Consider the following 21,839-nt stretch of genomic DNA (forward strand, 5'->3'; position numbering starts at 1 on the left):
AATCTCACTAGTGGAAATCCTCCAGTGACTTGTTATGCAGTTAAGAATCACAACTACTACAAAGAATGAAAAAAACATCTCTGAGCAAACAACTGAATCCCAGTCTGGGATTTAACAGCCTGTTATTGGTACCTGATGAAAATTGTTTCAACAACAGATTTGAAAGCTGATATTCATTAGTTAATTTGTTTGTTCCAGGTTGTCAGTAAAGATTGAATAGGTCTAATATTTGTTATCAAGAAACATCTGCCAGATTGATCAGCAGTTGAGAAGAAAATGCCCTGCTCTCTACAGCTCTCTGTCATCCACAGAGGAGGAGGGAGGAGGAAATCAGAGGAGGTTTTAGTGGCCAAAAACTATCTAGCCTCCAAAAAAGAAAGCCTTTCAATCAAGGATATGCAGTGTGTTTTCAACTTGCTGAATAACACCACGCTGACACAGGTCATTCAGATCTCCCTAACAATCCCAATCAACAGCTGTAGTTGTGAAAGGTCATTCAGTGTGTTGAGACGGCTCCACACTTGGCTGAGGAGCACAATGGCGCAAGACAGGCTTCACCATCTTGCTGTCTTAGCTGTGAGAAAGAAGAACTTTCAAAGCCGAGTCATAGTCAAGTGATTGACAGATTTGCGAAAATGAAAAATAGGCTATATGCTTTAAAGCTGAAATAAAAAAAACAACTGAGAGAGTTCTGACTTGCCATTGTTTAACTCATATATGCTTTTGCTGTCAAGTTCAAAGTGTTCATAATTGTTAAAATAAATATGTTCATATTCTCATTAATATCTCAAGTAGTAGTGAGAGTGTAGAAGTGGGGTGTGGCAGTGTGTGTGTGGGGGGGGGGGGGGGGGGGGGGATATAGTAGGGGGCCTGTCCCCCAGTAGAGCTTTATGCCTAACAACGCCCCTGAATATGTCTTTCTGGGAGTCCCTGAGCTCCCTTGTCTCGTGGGTTCCTCTGACCTGCTGCTTTGGACATGCCACACTCCAGCTGATACAACTACTCCTATCCGTCTCACCACTATCATCTCTCTCTCTTTTCATCTCCCTCTATCCCTCTTTACAACTCAAACTCACTCTCAGCAGATGTGTGTCTAACATGAGTCTGGTCCTGCTGGAGGTTTCTGCCTGTTATAGGAAGTTTGTCCTTGCCACTGTAACTTGCTAAATGCTGCAAAGTGCTCTGCTCATGGTGGATTAAGATGAGATCTGACTGAGTCCTGTGTGTAAGATGGGACTGGATCTTACCCTGTCTTGATGTTGGGTCTTTGTTAATAATAGAACATAGAGTACGGTCTAGACCTGCTCTGTTTGTAAAACAGATAACATTTGTTGTGATTTGACGTCATATAAAGATTGATGATAAGGTGACAACCACTGTTTCAGGGTCTGCTTTGTGTCTGAGCAGCAATCTCCCATCTAGATACATTAAAGCAAATTGATGTCTCCATCTAGTGGTGACATAATGAAGACAAAAACAGATTTTTATTTGAATCAAACTTTATTTGTTACATCTCTAACGGAACAATAGTGTCTTTATGTATCTCAGTAACCAGATCTTACATGGTAGTAGAAATACACAGCACATATAAAGGAAGATACAAACATTGAAGATGTAAAACATCTCTGTAGTGTAACAAGTAAATAAATACAGTTTGAGTGAACTGTACTGTGAGGAACTTTTCATTTTTTCGATGGATCTCTTTTTGTGAGATATCATAGTATCCCACATCGAGTTCACATCACCTCTCCTGAGGAATCCACAGGTTTCAACTTCAAACAGATTCTGTAATTCAAGTGTAAACCAGAAACGTTTGATAAATAACTTAAACACTGGAATCACTGCACTTACAGACAAATATTATCATGTCGGCTAGTGACTGCAGGGACATTTGTGTAGGAATGCTATACACTCATAAATAAGAATTAATAGAGTGGTTAACAACATTAACACATGAACATGAAATGCTGAGACAGAACATCTTCATCAGCTTGAATGAAAGTCTTTGACTTTTAGTGTCTATAGTGCAAATAGCAAAATATAAGTAGACTAAAAGTACAAAAAATGACCTATGAAGGGGTCTGAAACAGAAGGAAGGCATAAAAGTAAAACTTTACCTTCAATGTTTCCCCTTTGAACTGTTTGTGCTCGTCTGAATATCAGAGCTCAACAAACTAATCTCCTCTTTCATTAATGGTGCTGAAGTTTCACACAGAGAAGCTTCAATGTGCACACCACTAAGGTTTACTTGTTATTGTTGCTCAGTCATCTTAGAAACATTGTGTAAATGTCCCTTTAAAATCATCATCACAAATCATTGTTTGTGTATTATGAGTTCCCTTTTTATTACTGAATATCTCTCGACTCCACTCATACTTATCTCCCTTTCCTTCCCTTTGTTATTGTTTTGTTATCATATAACATTCTTACTTTTATCAGTAATTAACTCTTATTTGATTTGAAGTATAATCACATTCATAAAATAAAAGATCCTTCAACCAAAAGTTATAAATGAGACCTGAATGTATACTTGGAATGCATGTACCATAATTGTTCATTAAAAGATACTTGAGAGAAAATCCTCCACCTTAATTCAAAGACGTGAACATGTAAACAAGTTTAAGAAACTTAAAAATATGAGTATAATTTTTTTTGCTTCTTTTTGGCAGCTTTTCAACTTTAGTGTCAAAAATAAAATAAAGGAACCCAGCACCTACCAATAAATCATAGTTTAGAAAAATAAAAGAAACACCAATGAAGTAAGCGTCGAAGCCTCTGTGTCATACCCAATGTAACATATCTGCTTGTTTATATTAATGTATACCTACATACATTTCTATCTAAAGACATTTCAAATCTTAATCTTATATTTTGGATTAGAGCTGACGTCTGTAACGGAGTGAACAATCAGCTCAGCCCTCTTGTCTGAAGAGCACCTCAGCCTTCACCAGCACCTCAGGCAGGAGAAGCAGGACACAGGTCTGGGTTGATGCCCGGGAATGACACTCAGCACCGCCCTAACCCTCCTATGAGGAAGACCCTTCCAGCGCAGCAGTTTGGGCAGAAGATCCATGTCGTCACTGCAGGTCAGAACAACACAACCAGGTAAATCAGTAAGGTATAGTTCTTGTGATTATACTTGTAAAAACAAGAAACAGAGTCAAAGGGAACCCAGAGCTGTAAGGAAACCCATGTCCTGTTGCTGAACCCTGCTGATTCAAGGTTAGATGTGAGGTCTATTTTTGTAATACTTTGTTTCTTTAATTATGTGAAATTATTTTATACAGGAGCTTTAAAATAAAATAGATGATGTAACCTAGAAGGAATTACCTCAAAGTTTGACATTCTTCCTGCATGCTTGCAACTGTGATCTTCAGCGCGTTGATGTCATTGCACTCCAACATCTCTGCCACTTTCTCCAGCATGAGATTCCGCTGCTGAACACCAGGGGCCTGATACATGACCACACAAACAGAAAGGGTTAGGGTTAGCAAGCTAGCAACACACGATCACATGAAGTAGGTTGAAGTATGTTTCATATTATCAATCAGAAACGATGATCTCACCAGCTCTGTCATGGCCTTGTGCAGTAACTCAGCATCATCAGTGATGGTTTGTCCAACATCATGACTCCAGTACTTCTGCAGTTGTTTCTGGCTGCGTTGGAGAAGATGTTTGAGGTAAGTTTGAACAATGAGCCGACAGGCTTCATCCATCACTTTCTGCAAGAAACAAAGACAGAAAGAGACAGTTAAACAGGAACAGTGGATGGTATGTGTCAAGGGAAGTCATACTGATGGGAAGCTAACTTACTCTGAGACTAACATTTGGCTGTATCAGATTCAGATCTTTATCTAAATTTTGTCTTACCTCCTGTAAGTCCTGGCAGTGCTGTATCTTGGGGAAATTAGCCTTCAGTGTGAGACTCAATAAGAATAGCTTGTTGTCTGCTTTGAAGTAACTCTTCAGGTGTTTCTGTGGGACAGAAATTGAGATTGAATTTATCAGTAACATGCGTTAATGACTTATTTGTACTTCAAAGTGAAGTTGAACAGCTACCTCTGCAAAGTCAGCCACTACTTTCAGCTGAAGCTTTAGAGTGAGAGTCTCCATGTCGTCAAGCTTTTGCACTATATCCTCCAGAAGGGATTTATTTGAGATTAAACCCTTCCTCTGGACGTGCTTTCTGAGAAAAAAATACAAAAAAACAGACAATGAAAAAACTTTATTTATATCTTAATATTTGATATTTTCTTACAATAGTTCAAGCCTTTTAAAAGCGTTTTAATTGTGTGCACAATATAATTTTTGATGACTAGGTGTGACAAAATGAACCTTTAAGTCTTTACTGAACTGAATTATTATTTTGCAGGAACAGAGGTGCTCAAACTCACTTCAGTTCTTCGCAGGTTTTCAAGGTCTTGAAGAAGAGCCACATGTTTGGTCTGTCCTCTTTTGCTTCTTTGATAAGAGCCTCAGCCTGCTCAGCAGTGTACCTACAAGCAAAAACAATCATTATGTCCAGTTTAAACAATGCAACATGACTTGACAGATATCCTTTTGACTGACGACACATGCAGAATGTTCATTTAGTGGAAACTGAAAATTCAAGCTGCAGCGATAAAGCAGTTCTCAAGTCTTCATGGTCTTCAGTGAGGGATCATTAGATTACGTTTCTACATCCTGTTTGTAGATTATGTATTGCTATGGTAAAATCAAGATCCTCACCTCTCCAGAAACACCAGCAGCTCACTGAAACAGATCTCCTGCACTTGAACAGACAGCTTGGAGCTGATTTTTTTAGCTTCTTTGGGCATGGCATCAATACACTTCAAGAGAAACAAAGAAAAAAAGACAGTTTTACGACTCAACAACCACTCCAAAGACATCCAAAAACTCAGGTTAGTAAAGAAAAAAAAACATAGAATTTTCAATGTACAAAGACATGAAATATACACATATTTGACTCTGGTACCTACCCCAATGGTGTCCACATAGAGTCGAACAATAGCTTCATCGTTATCGCAGCCTTCTTGGACTCTATCACTTTGCAGGATTTTCTCCAGTTGCCCTTTGACTTCTTTCTGTAGCCACAAAGAAACCCCAAAACTATTAATATGCACAGATTATAACTCTTATTCTATAATTCTTAGATGCAGATCGATTCAAAAGTTTATTCTGATGTTGTTCCGTTGAGTTTTTGTTGAAACAGCTCTAAGATTAGCCTGTCGAGCATTATGACAGTTGTTTTTATTATTTTGCCATCCTAATCTAAGTCAATGAGGCACCTCTTAGTGTACGCAGCCATTACAATGTAGGTGTTCGTTTCCTTACCTGCACATTTTCAAGCAGCTTGTCCTTTGCTTTGCCAATCCACTCTGAGGACATCACGGGGTCAGGCTTTTTCAGTTTTTCTGGAAGGTCGAGGAAGTCGGACAGATCCAAACTGAAAAAGTATCACAAATCCCAACATCAGAACTGAAATAGTTGAATAGATATCTTATGGGGATCAAATTGTTCAAGTAATGGCTCAAACCAAAGGTTAATACAGACACAGCAAAAACAAGCATACAGTTCAAGCAGAGACAAGTTGAAAGGGACAGTCACAAACATAGGGAGTGGGAAAAGGTCAAAATAAAGTTTGCATTAAAGCATTAAGACAGGATTCAAAAGCAGAGACTGTTCTGCTGTCTGAATATGAAGGGGAAGATCATTCCAGAGCCGAGGTGCCTTCACAGTAAAAGCTTGATCACCCTTTGAATCTGGCACAGTTAGCAGGCATAATGTGGCTGATCTAAGATGTTTTCTTGGGCAGTAAGGCGTGAAAAGTTCACTCATGTAAGTGAAGTGCATTAACCTCTTGGGTGGAACAAAAAGAGTTTAAACCTTCTCAAAGTTTGGATCAAAATGGTGCTACAAGTAAGTTCCATTATCACTCTGGTAAACATGCTAAAGATCACATTGGAAATGGAAAGAAGTTCAGAAGTTACAAAGGTAAAAATGCAGATGTAGTTACCTCCAATATGAATTTAACACCCAGTCCATCAGCTGGAAGGAACTCTGGGAGGAGCTGATGTCCTGGATGAGATCATGGAGCTGATCAAATGTCTGACGATGGTAACAATCAATCAGATATTCTGTCTGCCTCTCTCCATCCAGCAGAAGGTGCAGCCTCCCAACCTCACTGTACACAGTGTTCTTCACATTTTCCAGGTGCTTGTGAAGGTTCTTGTTTGGATCTGCCGGTGGCTTTGGGAAGTGCTTGTGCACAGATCTCTGAATGAGACGCTTAACTCTCCCTTCTGAATCAGCCTCAGGTTGAATTGAGCAACAGACTCCATCCACAGAGGTGTTTGCATCAGGGGCCACACCAAGAACTTCAGCTAGATCCTGATAGTTGGTCTGCCAAGCAATCTGCGAGGGTTGTTCCTCGTTGGTGTGGAAGGTTTTTATCAGATTGTCGTTGCTATCACATGATGGCAGATCGCACCCTATGGAAGAGTTAGATTTAAGAATTTAGGTTAGAGCACTGCAAATGTTACTTCAGTATCATGTTGTGTTTGAACTTTGTAGCATGCACACTTTGTGGGTTTAAACAGTCTAAGCAAGCATGGCATAGACTCTTCAACTCGTCCTTCTTAAATCTTGTTCCAGTAACAGCAAAAAACAAAAAAGCTGATGCAGCTTGAGTAGAATGTCATCCATGTTTTTTCTGTTTAACAAAGCTAAAAATAAACTTAAAGTGCAAAGTGTTTGAGTGCTTGAATATTTCTGTACTCAGTCACATCAGAGCAGAATAACAGGTTGTTTAAGGGACCAAACAAGAGCCAATGAGAAGGTAGTGCGTGTAAGTTACACAGCTGGCACAGTGATTTGTTTCCACCTACTTCTGTTGTCCATGCACCTGTGTGAAGCTGAATGTGTCTTTATAGACAACTACTTCTGTTCTCCATGCACCTGTGTGAAGCTGAATGTGTCTTTATAGACAACACTCCCCAATTTGATGACAGGTTACCAATCTATTGTGGTATTTGGGAATCCCCAGCGTGCTGGTATTAAATCAGGACCAGTTTGATCCGGTCTGGTTTGAATGTCACTTTGAATTGTGTCCCACAAATTCATTGTTGTTCTCAGATTTTTACATGTTTTACATTTTCTGAAGATGAGTCTTTTTAAAAGTGTAATCTTGAAACACACTTGCACAGATTAACATATCACTCTTTTCTCCACTTTGTAGTTTTATACATTTCTGCTCAAGTCTTTATCTTTTAAATCTTTCTTTGTATTTTAAATTCCATAATTTAAATATACACTACCAGTCAAATGTTTGGAAACACCTTCTTATTCAAGGGTTTGTATTTATTTTAATTATTTGAAATACTGTAGATTAATACTGACGACATCAAAACTATGAAAGAACATATATGGACTTATTTAATTAACAAAAAAGTGTTAAACAAAGCAGAATCTGTTTTATATTTTAGATTCTGTAAAGTAGACCGCTTTTTCCTTCCTGACAGCTTTGCACACTCTTGGTATTCTCTCAGTCTGCTTCATGAAGTGGTCTCCTGGAATGGTTTCTAATGAACATGAGTCTTGTCAAGAGTTCATTTGTAGAATGACTTGCCTTCTTAATGTGTTTGAGACCATCAGTTGTGTTGTTCAGAGGTAGGGTTGGTACACAATGGATAGCCCTATTTGACTACTGTTGTAATCCAGATTATGGTAAAACCAGATTATTTCAGTTTTGATGTCTTCAGTATTAATCTATAATGTTGAAAATAATTAAAATAAATAAAAAACTTTGAATGAGAAGGTGTGAACAAACTTTTGAGTGGTAGTGTATATTTCTAGGATTTTACATGGTACATCAATATTCATTTGAAAACTACAAGTTGCCACCTTGATTTATGGCTTGCGGACCTTATTCAAGCCGCACATAAGAAGAATAATTTACAATTATTAAATGACAAAAGAAGCAGACTCACCTCCTTGCAGAAAAATGTTATTTTCAATCAAAGGTCTCCTGCTCTCGGTCCTCTTAGGTTTGGGCTTGCTTCCAAAGAGGTTCTTCATCTTCAACATTACAGGTTGTATCTGCTCTCTTTGGACTAGTGCACCTTACTACTCCGATCTTTGTTTTACGTGTGTGTCGACTGCACTGATTCTTATAAAGGCAGATAAAGGGGTATTCCCCTTACATCATCAATCTACTTTCGGTTTCCTCTTACAGTAAGCTCTGCTACTTGAGTGAAAGTGGCTGCATCATTGTGTTTACCAGGAATACAACAATAATAACATCAACATCAAGACAACAGCTGCTAATGTAAAAAGTAATTATAGTAACAGTAGTAGTGTAAGAAGAAATAGCAGTAGTAAAAGCAGTAATAGTAGACTAGTAGTAGTGGACATGTATCATAGCAGTGTACTACTATATCCTTTTTTTTTACATTACTTTTTATCAGTAGTATTGCTTCTTATAGAAGTAAAAGCAGCAGTAATAGAAGTTCAAGTTGTGGTAAAAGTGGTTAAAGTATAGTAGTTGTAATAGTAGCAGTGATGGTAGGAGGAGGCGTTGTTGTTGTTGCTGTTGGTGTTGCATCATTTTAGACAGTAGCTGGCGCGTTCAATGATTACACATAGGTCTGTATCAAAACATATTCAAAATACTCTCTGATGCTCTGCAGCACATGAATGGAAACAAAAAGCTCCCTGTACTCTAATCTGAAGAATCTCACAGCTTGTTTACAAAAGCTTCATATCTCTGTCACATCAAGAAGACAGATATGTTTCAGCTATCAACACAGGGTTGCATTCATCCTTTAATTCATCTTATTATTATGATAGTGTTAGTGTTTAATCTTCCCTTTGATTACCACAGTGGCACTCATTGTGAACTGTGCTCTAAGCATTACAGGCGACTTACTCTCAGTACTACTCCTGAGTACTTCCTGTGTAAACAAATACAGAAGACGGAAGCTGGAGCTGATGTCAGCTTCACAATGAGGAAACTATTAAAGGGTTTAAAACACAATAAGGAATGATTATCCTTGATGTAAGAGGGGATCAGAAGGTCAACAATTGGCTCTTAAAATAACAGTTTCAACAAAGAAAAGCTCAACTTGAAGTCCAGTGGTTAGCTTCTCCTACGCTGTAAACCACAGAGCAAGTAGACTTTAATTCTTTACTTATATTTAATATTTTATTGACTACAGACCAAGTGACTTCTGTAATGTAAATTAAATAGCTCATAGTGACCAACCCACCAAGGAATTAACACTCTAACGTTGCTTTAGATTATCTTTGCATGCATTTTAGCACCTTTTAGCTCATTGTTTTGATTTTACCACCTTCACTTATAATGTCTAAGTTCATTCCCTCACATCACTGTGTTTTTCAGCTGCGATAGTTCCAGCTCAAGCACAAGTTACATCTTAAACCTTACACCAGCACTGAGTAGACTTCCATAAAACACTGGTTGTCATTGTTTTGAAAGGTGAGATAACTCGGAGGATGAGGAGAAGCCGAAATAATTTCATCAGTACCATTAATACCATATGTAACGGTCGACAAATGTACCTCTCAATGTTACAGGTGTTATTGTACACCAGCTGTGTTATAGGAGCATAAATTACCATAATGCTTTGTCATATCTTAAATACCTTTGTGATTCTGTTAGTTGATTCATGGACGTAAACAGAATGTATTTTTAGCCGTTTGCTTGCTCATTGGCATTCAGACATGAGAAGAAACAAAAAAGTGCTTTTCCAGTGAGTGTCCACAGGAAGTGAAAACATCCTTTGTGCGAAAATACTTGGGCTAATTAAGAAGTTACACTCTACTAGTTGCGTCTGTAACTTAAGTTACAAATGTACTCGTTTTGAGGTGTGGTTTAGTTTGAACTTCGCACCTTACATTAAAACACAACTCATACAGAGCTGGTGAAACAGGCCACAGATGTTTCCCTGTGAGGTTGGTGGAGAACCAAAACAGTGTCAAAATTTCCCCCAGTTTTGATCAATGAAGGTGAGATTACTTTGAATGTTTTAATAACATTAGTTTAACACATACAGTCGGTACACACATTAAATATGTCTTTCTAATGTGATGTTTCTATCTTAGGCTTAAATGTTGTTTAGCCCGTGCAGTGAACTTAAATTCTAGAACTCTGGTTTGGTGATCCAGTCCTTGCACTCAGTATTAAAGGAGAGTAACAGGTTTGTTTTCTGATAGAGTCGATAACATGAAATCAGAGCCAATGACAAGTTTACACGTTTCAGAGACACAGCCGGCACAAGATGATTGGTTACTGCCTACTTCTCTTCCTCAGACAGTGTAAAGCAGTGTCAGGAAATAAAGGTCAGTATTAAAGTATTAGAGACAGCTTTGTCACAGCCTTTGCCTTTAGGGTGTGACACAAGTTAAACAAATCAGTGCAGTGGTGGTGCAAATCTGTGCACAGTACAACCAAACAGTGCAACATTTTATGTTTTGAAGCCATCTTATATTCATTATGTGCAAAATACAATCCTTTGGTGGTTTCCTGAAAGGAGAGAGAGAGTAAAAAGGTGGGAGTCATTGTTTCCCACAGCCCTGCGGTCCAGAGTATGCAGTTATGATGAGTCATGATCGTACGTTGTTTTCAAAAGGGAAAACAGGACTGTTGTGAAAGAACGACTCTTACTTTCAAACAAAAGAAAATGAGAGGCGTACAAAAAGGATCGAATGTGAAACAGTTTCATTTCATTAGATCATAGTTTCCAGTTTAGATTATTTTAACATTCATGTGTTCAGATAATCTGTCTTGATATCAAGACAAAAAACAAAGCATGACCAAACATATTAACATTTTAAGATTATAATGCTGATTTTAACAGTTGCTCAGTTATGTGTTTGGGTGTGGGTGTGTCGCTGAAAAGTTTCCATTTCAGATAACAAAAAATAAGGCCTTCAGGACTCTATCAGGGTGAATTCCTGGTCTTCACTACAAACAGTCAGTTAAGAAGAGTTGGATATTCCCTTTTATTCCCCCATAGACACAGTAAATCAATATTAGTCAGATTTGGAGTGCAATGTTTTTGTAGATGACGCAACAGATTAAACAAATCTGCCTTATTGGGAGTTGAGTCATCCAAAGATAAATACAGTGAAAAAAGCACCAATTATTCAACAATGCTTATTAAAAGACAAAGTATTTAACAGAAAGGTGATACATGAGAACGTTTTCCTTAATGACTTTGTTTTCTAACTGATTAAGACAATAATAAGTCCTCCTAAAGATACAATCACAACAAGCAGATGGAGAGGAAAGTGTATGAAATGAATGATACAGGAAGTAGCACTTAAATGTAAATTAAAGATCAAAAAGAAAGTTGACTGAACAGATTTGTAATTGAAACTATGTTAAAAAAAATCTGTATGGTCTCTTTGTACTAATATTGGGCTCTTTTTTTTAGGTGTTTGTGTCATGCACTGATTTTCTGATCCCATCATCTTCCATTCAGTCTTAGTTTCAGCCTTTTGGTCGAATTAACCGGTAATGTATAACAGGGGTTCCCAAACATGTTAGTCTACAGGCTCTAAAGTAACAGTGCCATCCAGAGACTGGAGACCCCCGTTGTCATGAGGTGGTTAAATGTTAAAGCCGCACACAAGAACTAGCAGGCTAACCCAAAAACCAACACATTTCTTAACATTTAATAGAGGCTAAAAGCAGCATCAGTTCCTCAGTGGTTATGTGGCAACAAAGTAAAGAAGAAAATTGGTGATGTTTTTTATTTGAATGGTTTTATTTACAATTTTTACTTTATATAGTTTTACAACAATTAATAAAATATGCAACTTTAGATCATTCTAAATTTTCATTGTTTTTGGAAGGCATCTTGCGACCCCCGGGGAGATCCGGACCCCACTTTGGGACAAATAAGTGTTGACTTTTACAATCAAATTGATTTTAGTCATCATAAACTAATCAGCAGTTTTTGTCAATAAAATGGGTTAAATGATGATTAGAAAAAACCCTCGTGAACCTGTTGCAAACTCATACATTCTTAAAAAGTTCCAATCAGTCAAAACAAGTAGACTACTGAATAACAACTCTTATTCTTGCTAATGTTGTATCTGTTCAGGATTGTTTATTGTTTGTTGGGAAGCTGACCACACACAAAAATGCATATGAGACATTGTAAAATAAAATAAAAGTTTTGGGTTTTTGGGGCCAAATTTAGAATATCATAATGCAAGGCTTATTGTCACAGCAACACACCTACTGGCCTTGAAGGTTGGTAAGAGCAGAAAACCTCCCACTTCACTAATTATCTGGACTGACCTCAGAGAGGACGGATGAGTCTTTCACTGGAGTTGAACTGGCTGCTGCTGCTGATGCTTCCACCTTCCACAGAGCTCTGTCATACATCCTCGTAAAATGAAAAAGCAAGTGACATTTTCAGAAAGTCAGACGGTCCACAGGTTACACCAGGATAAGGCTATTCAAAGGTACAGTATTGTTTTTCATTTTAGTGCTCACCTGACACAAAAACTTGTAATCTTATTCGAAGTACCTGTATGTTTTTGTGGATATATCTGGGATGACACTTTCATGTTGCTTTTTCTGTTGTAGGAGTTTTGGGATGAGTGAGCCAAAGACTCCAGCTGACACTCCTATCCGTCTCACCACTATCATCTCTCTCTCTTTTCATCTCCCTCTATCCCTCTTTACAACTCAAACTCACTCTCAGCAGATGTGTGTCTAACATGAGTCTGGTCCTGCTGGAGGTTTCTGCCTGTTAAAGGAAGTTTGTTCTTGCCACTGTAACTTGCTAAATGCTGCAAAGTGCTCTGCTCATGGTGGATTAAGATGAGATCAGACTGAGTCCTGTGTGTAAGATGGGACTGGATCTTATCCTATCTTGATGTTGGGTCTTTGTTAATAATAGAACATAGAGTACAGTCTAGACCTGCTCTGTTTGTAAAGCAGATAACATTTGTTGTGATTTGACGTCATATAAAGATTGATGATAAGGTGACAACCACTGTTTCAGGGTCTGTTTTGTGTCTGAGCAGCAGTCTCCCATCTAGATACATTAAAGCAAGATGATGTCTCCATCTAGTGGTGACATAATGAAGACAAAAACAGATTTTTATTTGAATCAAACTTTATTTGTTACATCTCTAACGGAACAATAGTGTCTTTATGTATCTCAGTAACCAGATCTTACATGGTAGTAGAAATACACAGCACATATAAAGGAAGATACAAACATTGAAGATGTAAAACATCTCTGTAGTGTAACAAGTAAATAAATACAGTTTGAGTGAACTGTACTGTGAGGAACTTTTCATTTTTTCGATGGATCTCTTTTTGTGAGATATCATAGTATCCCACATCGAGTTCACATCACCTCTCCTGAGGAATCCACAGGTTTCAACTTCAAACAGATTCTGTAATTCAAGTGTAAACCAGAAACGTTTGATAAATAACTTAAACACTGGAATCACTGCACTTACAGACAAATATTATCATGTCAGCTAGTGACTGCAGGGACATTTGTGTAGGAATGCTATACACTCATAAATAAGAATAAATAGAGTGGTTAACAACATTAACACATGAACATGAAATGCTGAGACAGAACATCTTCATCAGCTTGAATGAAAGTCTTTGACTTTTAGTGTCTATAGTGTAAATAGCAAAATGTAAGTAGACTAAAAGTACAAAAAATGACCTATGAAGGGGTCTGAAACAGAAGGAAGGCATAAAAGTAAAACTTTACCTTCAATGTTTCCCCTCTGAACTGTTTGTGCCCGTCTGAATATCAGAGCTCAACAAACTAATCTCCTCTTTCATTAATGGTGCTGAAGTTTCACACAGAGAAGCTTCAATGTGCACACCACTAAGGTTTACTTGTTATTGTTGCTCAGTCATCTTAGAAACATTGTGTAAATGTCCCTTTAAAATCATCATCACAAATCATTGTTTGTGTATTATGAGTTCCCTTTTTATTACTGAATATCTCTCGACTCCACTCATACTTATCTCCCTTTCCTTCCCTTTGTTATTGTTTTGTTATCATATAACATTCTTACTTTTATCAGTAATTAACTCTTATTTGATTTGAAGTATAATCACATTCATAAAATAAAACATCCTTCAACCAGAAGTTATAGATGAGACCTGAATGTATACTTGGAATGCATGTACCATAATTGTTCATTAAAAGATACTTGAGAGAAAATCCTCCACCTTAATTCAAAGACGTGAACATGTAAGAAACTTAAGTTTAAGAAACTTAAAAATATAAGTATAATTTTTTTTGCTTCTTTTTGACAGCTTTTCAACTTTAGTGTCAAAAATAAAATAAAGGAACCCAGCACCTACCAATAAATCATAGTTTAGAAAAATAAAAGGAACACCAATGAAGTAAGCGTCGAAGCCTCTGTGTCATACCCAATGTAACATATCTGCTTGTTTATATTAATGTATACCTACATACATTTCTATCTAAAGACTTTTCAAATCTTAATCTTATATTTTGGATTAGAGCTGACGTCTGTAACGGAGTGAACAATCAGCTCAGCCCTCTTGTCTGAAGAGCACCTCAGCCTTCACCAGCACCTCAGGCAGGAGAAGCAGGACACAGGTCTGGGTTGATGCCCGGGAATGACACTCAGCACCGCCCTAACCCTCCTATGAGGAAGACCCTTCCAGCGCAGCAGTTTGGGCAGAAGATCCATGTCGTCACTGCAGGTCAGAACAACACAACCAGGTAAATCAGTAAGGTATAGTTCTTGTGATTATACTTGTAAAAACAAGAAACAGAGTCAAAGGGAACCCAGAGCTGTAAGGAAACCCATGTCCTGTTGCTGAACCCTGCTGATTCAAGGTTAGATGTGAGGTCTATATTTGTAAGTCTCTTGTTTCTTTAATTATGTGAAATTATTTCATACAGCAGCTTTAAAATAAAAGAGATGATGTAACCTAGAAGGAATTACCTCAAAGTTTGACATTCTTCCTGCATGCTTGCAACTGTGATCTTCAGCGCGTTGATGTCATTGCAATCCGACATCTCTGCCACTTTCTCCAGCAAGAGGTTCCGCTGCTGAACACCAGGGGCCTGATACATGACCACACAAACAGAAAGGGTTAGGGTTAGCAAGCTAGCAACACACGATCACATGAAGTAGGTTGAAGTATGTTTCATATTATCAATCAGAAACGATGATCTCACCAGCTCTGTCATGGCCTTGTGCAGTAACTCAGCATCATCAGTGATGGTTTTTCCAACATCATGACTCCAGTACTTCTGCAGTTGTTTCTGGCTGCGTTGGAGAAGATGTTTGAGGTAAGTTTGAACAATGAGCCGACAGGCTTCATCCATCACTTTCTGCAAGAAACAAAGACAGAAAGAGACAGTTAAACAGGAACAGTGGATGGTATGTGTCAAGGGAAGTCATACTGATGGGAAGCTAACTTACTCTGAGACTAACATTTGGCTGTATCAGATTCAGATCTTTATCTAAATTTTGTCTTACCTCCTGTAAGTCCTGGCAGTGCTGTATCTTGGGGAAATTAGCCTTCAGTGTGAGACTCAATAAGAATAGCTTGTTGTCTGCTTTGAAGTAACTCTTCAGGTGTTTCTGTGGGACAGAAGTTGAGATTGAATTTATCAGTAACATGCGTTAATGACTTATTTGTACTTCAAAGTGAAGTTGAACAGCTACCTCTGCAAAGTCAGCCACTACTTTCAGCTGAAGCTTTCGAGTGAGAGTCTCCATGTCGTCAAGCTTTTGCACTATATCCTCCAGAAGGGATTTATTTGAGATTAAACCCTTCCTCTGGACGTGCTTTCTGAGAAAAAAATACAAAAAAACAGACAATGAAAAAACTTTATTTATATCTTAATATTTGATATTTTCTTACAATAGTTCAAGCCTTTTAAAAGCGTTTTAATTGTGTGCACAATATAATTTTTGATGACTAGGTGTGACTAAATGAACCTTTAAGTCTTTACTGAACTGAATTATTATTTTGCAGGAACAGAGGTGCTCAAACTCACTTCAGTTCTTCGCAGGTTTTCAAGGTCTTGAAGAAGAGCCACATGTTTGGTCTGTCCTCTTTTGCTTCTTTGATAAGAGCCTCAGCCTGCTCAGCAGTGTACCTACAAGCAAAAACAATCATTATGTCCAGTTTAAACAATGCAACATGACTTGACAGATATCCTTTTGACTGACGACACATGCAGAATGTTCATTTAGTGAAAACTGAAAATTCAAGCTGCAGCGATAAAGCAGTTCTCAAGTCTTCATGGTCTTCAGTCAGGGATCATTAGATTACGTTTCTACATCCTGTTTGTAGATTAAGTATTGCTATGGTAAAATCAAGATCCTCACCTCTCCAGAAACACCAGCAGCTCACTGAAACAGATCTCCTGCACTTGAACAGACAGCTTGGAGCTGATTTTTTTAGCTTCTTTGGGCATGGCATCAATACACTTCAAGAGAAACAAAGAAAAAAAGACAGTTTTATGACTCAACAACCACTCCAAAGACATCCAAAAACTCAGGTTAGTAAAGAAAAAAAAACATAGAAATGTCAATGTACAAAGACATGAAATATACACATATTTGACTGTGGTACCTACCCCAATGGTGTCCACACAGAGACGAATAATAGCTTCATCGTTATCGCAGCCTTCTTGGACTCTATCACTTTGCAGGATTTTCTCCAGTTGCCCTTTGACTTCTTTCTGTAGCCACAAAGAAACCCCAAAACTATTAATATGCACAGATTATAACTCTTATTCTATAATTCTTAGATGCAGATCGATTCAAAAGTTTATTCTGATATTGTTCCGTTGAGTTTTTGTTGAAACAGCTCTAAGATTAGCCTGTCGAGCATTATGACAGTTGTTTTTATTATTTTGCCATCCTAATCTAAGTCAGTGAGGCACCTCTTAGTGTACGCAGCCATTACAATGTAGGTGTTCGTTTCCTTACCTGCACATTTTCAAGCAGCTTGTCCTTTGCTTTGCCAATCCACTCTGAGGACATCACGGGGTCAGGCTTTTTCAGTTTTTCTGGAAGGTCGAGGAAGTCGGACAGATCCAAACTGAAAAAGTATCACAAATCCCAACATCAGAACTGAAATAGTTGAATAGATATCTTATGGGGATCAAATTGTTCAAGTAATGGCTCAAACCAAAGGTTAATACAGACACAGCAAAAGCAAGCATACAGTTCAAGCAGAGACAAGTTGAAAGGGACAGTCAGACTGTTCTGCTGTCTGAATATGAAGGGGAAGATCATTCCAGAGCCGAGGTGCCTTCACAGTAAAAGCCTGATCACACTTTGAATCTGGCACAGTTAGCAGGCATAATGTGGCTGATCTAAGATGTCTTCTTGGGCAGTAAGGCGTGAAAAGTTCACTTATGTAAGTGAAGTGCATTAACGTCTTGAGTGGAACAAAAAGAGTTTAAACCTTCTCAAAGTTTGGATCAAAATGGTGCTACAAGTAAGTTCTATTATCACTCTGGTAAACATGCAAAAGATCACATTGGAAATGGAAAGAAGTTCAGAAGTTACAAAGGTAAAAATGCAGATGTAGTTACCTCAGATATGTATGTAACACCCAGTCCATCAGGTGGAAGGAACTCTGGGAGGAGCTGATGTCCTGGATGAGATCATGGAGCTGATCAAATGTCTGACAATGGTAACATTCAATCAGATATTCTGTCTGCCTCTCTCCATCCAGCAGAAGGTGCAGCCTCCCAACCTCACTGTACACAGTGTTCTTCACATTTTCCAGGTGCTTGTGAAGGTTCTTGTTTGGATCTGCCGGTGGCTTTGGGAAGTGCTTGTGCACAAATCTCTGAATGAGACGCTTAACTCTCCCTTCTGAATCAGCCTCAGGTTGAATTGAGCAACAGACTCCATCCACAGAGGTGTTTGCATCAGGGGCCACACCAAGAACTTCAGCTAGATCCTGATAGTTGGTCTGCCAAGCAATCTGCGAGGGTTGTTCCTCGTTGGTGTGGAAGGTTTTTATCAGATTGTCGTTGCTATCACATGATGGCAGATCGCACCCTATGGAAGAGTTAGATTTAAGAATTTAGGTTAGAGCACTGCAAATGTTACTTCAGTATCATGTTGTGTTTGAACTTTGTAGCATGCACACTTTGTGGGTTTAAACAGTCTAAGCAAGCATGGCATAGACTCTTCAACTCGTCCTTCTTAAATCTTGTTCCAGTAACAGCAAAAAACAAAAAAGCTGATGCAGCTTGAGTAGAAATGTCATCCATGTTTTTTCTGTTTAACAAAGCTAAAAATAAACTTAAAGTGCAAAGTGTTTGAGTGCTTGAATATTTCTGTACTGAGTCACATCAGAGCAGAATAACAGGTTTGTTGTTTAAGGGACCAAACAAGAGCCAATGAGAAGGTAGTGCGTGTAAGTTACACAGCTGGCACAGTGATTTGTTACCGCCTACTTCTGTTCTCCATGCATCTGTGTGAAGCTGAATGTGTCTTTATAGACAACTACTTCTGTTCTCCATGCATCTGTGTGAAGCTGAATGTGTCTTTATAGACAACACTCCCCAATTTGATGACAGGTTACCAATCTATTGTGGTATTTGGGAATCCCCAGCGTGCTGGTATTAAATCAGGACCAGTTTGATCCGGTCTGGTTTGAATGTCACTTTGAATTGTGTCCCACAAATTCATTGTTGTTCTCAGATTTTTACATGTTTTACATTTTCTGAAGATGAGTCTTTTTAAAAGTGTAATCTTGAAACACACTTAAGCAGACTCGCTCGACTTGCACAGATTAACATATCACTCTTTTCTCCACTTTGTACTTTTATACATTTCTGCTCAAGTCTTTATCTTTTAAATCTTTCTTTGTATTTTAAATTCCATAATTTAAATATACACTACCAGTCAAATGTTTGGAAACACCTTCTTATTCAAGGGTTTGTATTTATTTAAATTATTTGAAATACTGTAGATTAAGACTGACGACATCAAAACTATGAAAGAACATATATGGACTTATTTAATTAACAAAAAAGTGTTAAACAAAGCAGAATCTGTTTTATATTTTAGATTCTGTAAAGTAGACCCCTTTTTCCTTCATGACAGCTTTGCACACTCTTGGTATTCTCTCAGTCTGCTTCATGAAGTGGTCTCCTGGAATGGTTTCTAATGAACAAGAGTCTTGTCAAGAGTTCATTTGTAGAATGACTTGCCTTCTTAATGTGTTTGAGACCATCAGTTGTGTTGTTCAGAGGTAGGGTTAGTACACAATGGATAGCCCTATTTGACTACTGTTGTAATCCAGATTATGGTAAAACCAGATTATTTCATAGTTTTGATGTCTTCAGTATTAATCTATAATGTTGAAAATAATTAAAATAATTAAAAAATTTGAATGAGAAGGTGTGAACAAACTTTTGACTGGTAGTGTATATTTCTAGGATTTTACATGGTACATCAATATTCATTTGAAAACTACAAGTTGCCACCTTGATTTATGGCTTGCGGACCTTATTTAAGCCGCACATAAGAAGAATAATTTACAATTATTAAATGACAAAAGAAGCAGACTCACCTCCTTGCAGAGAAATGTTGTTATTTTCAATCAAAGGTCTCCTGCTCTCAGTCCTCTTAGGTTTGGGCTTGCTTCCAAAGAGGTTCTTCATCTTCAACATTACAGATTGTATCTGCTCTCTTTGGACTAGTGCACCTTACTACTCCGATCTTTGTTTTACGTGTGTGTCGACTGCACTGATTCTTATAAAGGCAGATAAAGGGGTATTCCCCTTACATCATCAACCTACTTTCGGTTTCCTCTTACAGTAAGCTCTGCTACTTGAGTGAAAGTGGCTGCAGCATTGTGTTTACCAGGAATACAACAATAATAACATCAACATCAAGACAACAGCTGCTAATGTAAAAAGTAATTATAGTAACAGTAGTAGTGTAAGAAGAAATAGCAGTAGTAAAAGCAGTAATAGTAGACTAGTAGTAGTGGACATGTATCATAGCAGTGCAGGCATGGACAGGCCATCTGGCGTACCGGGCAATGCCCGGTGGGGCGACGCACATTTTTGGGCCGGCCCTGGGCTGTCATGATTTAACCCAAAAGGTACATTGTAACAGCTACTGTTTGTTAAATGTGTTCAGTGCAGATGTTCCTACTTCCTACAGTGTTGACAGTCAGTGAAGGCATCAGTGAGCGGCACACAGTGCAGCAGGAGGGAGGGGCTGAGGTGTGTGAGTGAGAGTGTGTGTGAGCTTGAAGGACGAGAGACAGCACAGGAGAAGTTGTTAGTTCTTTCATTTAATCATGTTTGTTTTGTTAGTGGGCGTGGTCACGGCCGACAGTGACCAGTTCATGAAGCTCTTGTGTTCACTAATCGGCTCGTCATCATTGCAGCGTCCGGACGGACGTTACAATATTATAAATCATTTTTATCGACAGTGATGAGCCATTTGTTGATTTATGAAAAAACAATGAAATCTCTCAGCCTCCCTCGGCCCACCCCTCCCCTCCTGCTTGACCCAGGTTATCAAATGTTGCCATTAGAGCTGACAGGAGTTGGAGAGAAGTGAGTGGAAATGGATAAATAACAAAAGCGCAAGGGGGGTGCAGAAAAGCTGCAAGATAAAAAGCTAAAAACAAGTGGACAGCAAAATGTCCCAAACTTACTGCCATGTTTGCCATCGCCACCTCAAGCTGGACTGCGGCAGCAGGTGCAGCCCCTGTCCCCCAGGGGTGTTCCAGGGATGTGCCTTTCATTGGTGTGGACTTCACAGGCATTCTTCAGTCGTGTAAGTTTATTATACTGTATACTGTTGTTATGTGTTCTTGCTGACATCCACCTGGAGGGTCCTAAAGCCTACTACTTTTACAGAGTGACTGTAATGAATGCAACCATCTATTATTGCATTATTTTAAAGACACAAATACTGTCAATGTACATGTTTTGAAATAGTCTCATCCTCACTCTTGACCCACTTGTCCTCTCTTTCTCTCCCTTTGGAGTGAAGGTTTGCCTTCTCCTGATGTGGAGTTTACATGTGTTCTTTTTCTTTCATTGTGACTTTATTAAAGAGCTCTTATTTTCATTACAGAAGAGACAGTATCAGATGAATCTAGCATATCTGACCTGACCTCTGCTTTCTGTCTCCCTCAGAGCACCAAGGTCCATGTAACCTTTTGTCTCAGCATATGTAAGTACAAAATAAGCTGTTATCTCTCTGTTCACCTAAACATTATTTAAACTATACCTTCACTGATCCCTGCTCTCTTTCTTTCCTTTGTCTGCCTGTCTCTGCATCTCTCTCTCTCTCTCTCTCTCTCTCTCTCTCTCTCTCTCTCTCTCTCTCTCTCTCTCTCTCTCTCTCTCTCTCATTCTCTCTGTTTTTCATACTTTAAAGTGCCACTTAAAGTGCGACAATACTTGGGCTAATTAAGAAGTTACACTCTACTAGTTGCGTCTGTAACTTAAGTTACAAATGTACTCGTTTTGAGGTGTGGTTTAGTTTGAACTTTGCACCTTACATTAAAACACAACTCATACAGAGCTGGTGAAACAGGCCACAGATGTTTCCCTGTGAGGTTGGTGGACAACCAAAACAGTGTCAAAATTTCCCCCAGTTTTGATCAATGAAGGTGAGATTACTTTGAATGTTTTAATAACATTAGTTTAACACATACAGTCGGTACACACATTAAATATGTCTTTCTAATGTGATGTTTCTATCTTAGGCTTAAATGTTGTTTAGCCCGTGCAGTGAATTTAAATTTGGTTTGGTGATCCAGTCCTTGCACTCAGTATTAA

General features: G+C 38.4%; 2 protein-coding genes and 1 long non-coding RNA gene across 3 annotated transcripts; 1 reads left to right on the plus strand and 2 right to left on the minus strand.

The window, feature by feature from the left end:
* Window positions 1–1,481: 1,481 nt before the first annotated feature.
* Window positions 1,482–8,304, minus strand: LOC117805823. Its single transcript, XM_034674391.1, has 11 exons — window positions 7,989–8,304; window positions 6,017–6,491; window positions 5,335–5,446; window positions 4,980–5,084; window positions 4,729–4,829; window positions 4,395–4,496; window positions 4,060–4,186; window positions 3,871–3,975; window positions 3,567–3,722; window positions 3,331–3,452; window positions 1,482–3,080 (listed from the first exon to the last, which is right to left on the minus strand). Exons 1-11 carry the CDS (start codon window positions 8,083–8,085, stop codon window positions 2,945–2,947), a joined length of 1,638 nt encoding a protein of 545 aa, XP_034530282.1. The 5' UTR covers window positions 8,086–8,304; the 3' UTR covers window positions 1,482–2,944.
* A 4,832-nt stretch (window positions 8,305–13,136) lies between these two features.
* Window positions 13,137–20,228, minus strand: LOC117805779. Its single transcript, XM_034674330.1, has 11 exons — window positions 19,604–20,228; window positions 17,607–18,081; window positions 16,996–17,107; window positions 16,641–16,745; window positions 16,390–16,490; window positions 16,056–16,157; window positions 15,721–15,847; window positions 15,532–15,636; window positions 15,228–15,383; window positions 14,992–15,113; window positions 13,137–14,740 (listed from the first exon to the last, which is right to left on the minus strand). Exons 1-11 carry the CDS (start codon window positions 19,701–19,703, stop codon window positions 14,605–14,607), a joined length of 1,641 nt encoding a protein of 546 aa, XP_034530221.1. The 5' UTR covers window positions 19,704–20,228; the 3' UTR covers window positions 13,137–14,604.
* Window positions 20,229–20,414: 186 nt separating this feature from the next.
* LOC117805781 lies at window positions 20,415–21,779 on the plus strand. The gene is made up of 3 exons (XR_004629518.1): window positions 20,415–20,826; window positions 21,192–21,228; window positions 21,436–21,779. It is a non-coding gene; the product is annotated as an uncharacterized LOC117805781 (long non-coding RNA).
* Window positions 21,780–21,839: the final 60 nt, after the last annotated feature.

This window comes from Notolabrus celidotus, chromosome 22 (genome assembly GCF_009762535.1).
Source record: "Notolabrus celidotus isolate fNotCel1 chromosome 22, fNotCel1.pri, whole genome shotgun sequence".
In the NCBI taxonomy this organism is placed as follows: domain Eukaryota; kingdom Metazoa; phylum Chordata; class Actinopteri; order Labriformes; family Labridae; genus Notolabrus; species Notolabrus celidotus.

Excerpts from the sequence above, each read along its gene's own strand:
- LOC117805823 (XM_034674391.1), bottom strand. The coding sequence starts at position 8,085 with ATGTTGAAGATGAAGAACCTCTTTGGAAGCAAGCCCAAACCTAAGAGG. Across the intron at positions 4,497-4,728 it reads CTGCTGGTGTTTCTGGAGAG|GTACACTGCTGAGCAGGCTG; the intron begins GTGAGGATCTTG and ends TTTTGCTTGTAG. Across the intron at positions 3,723-3,870 it reads ACTGCCAGGACTTACAGGAG|AAAGTGATGGATGAAGCCTG; the intron begins GTAAGACAAAAT and ends TGTTTCTTGCAG.
- LOC117805779 (XM_034674330.1), bottom strand. The coding sequence starts at position 19,703 with ATGTTGAAGATGAAGAACCTCTTTGGAAGCAAGCCCAAACCTAAGAGG. Across the intron at positions 16,746-16,995 it reads AGCTGCTTGAAAATGTGCAG|AAAGAAGTCAAAGGGCAACT; the intron begins GTAAGGAAACGA and ends TTGTGGCTACAG. Across the intron at positions 16,158-16,389 it reads CTGCTGGTGTTTCTGGAGAG|GTACACTGCTGAGCAGGCTG; the intron begins GTGAGGATCTTG and ends TTTTGCTTGTAG.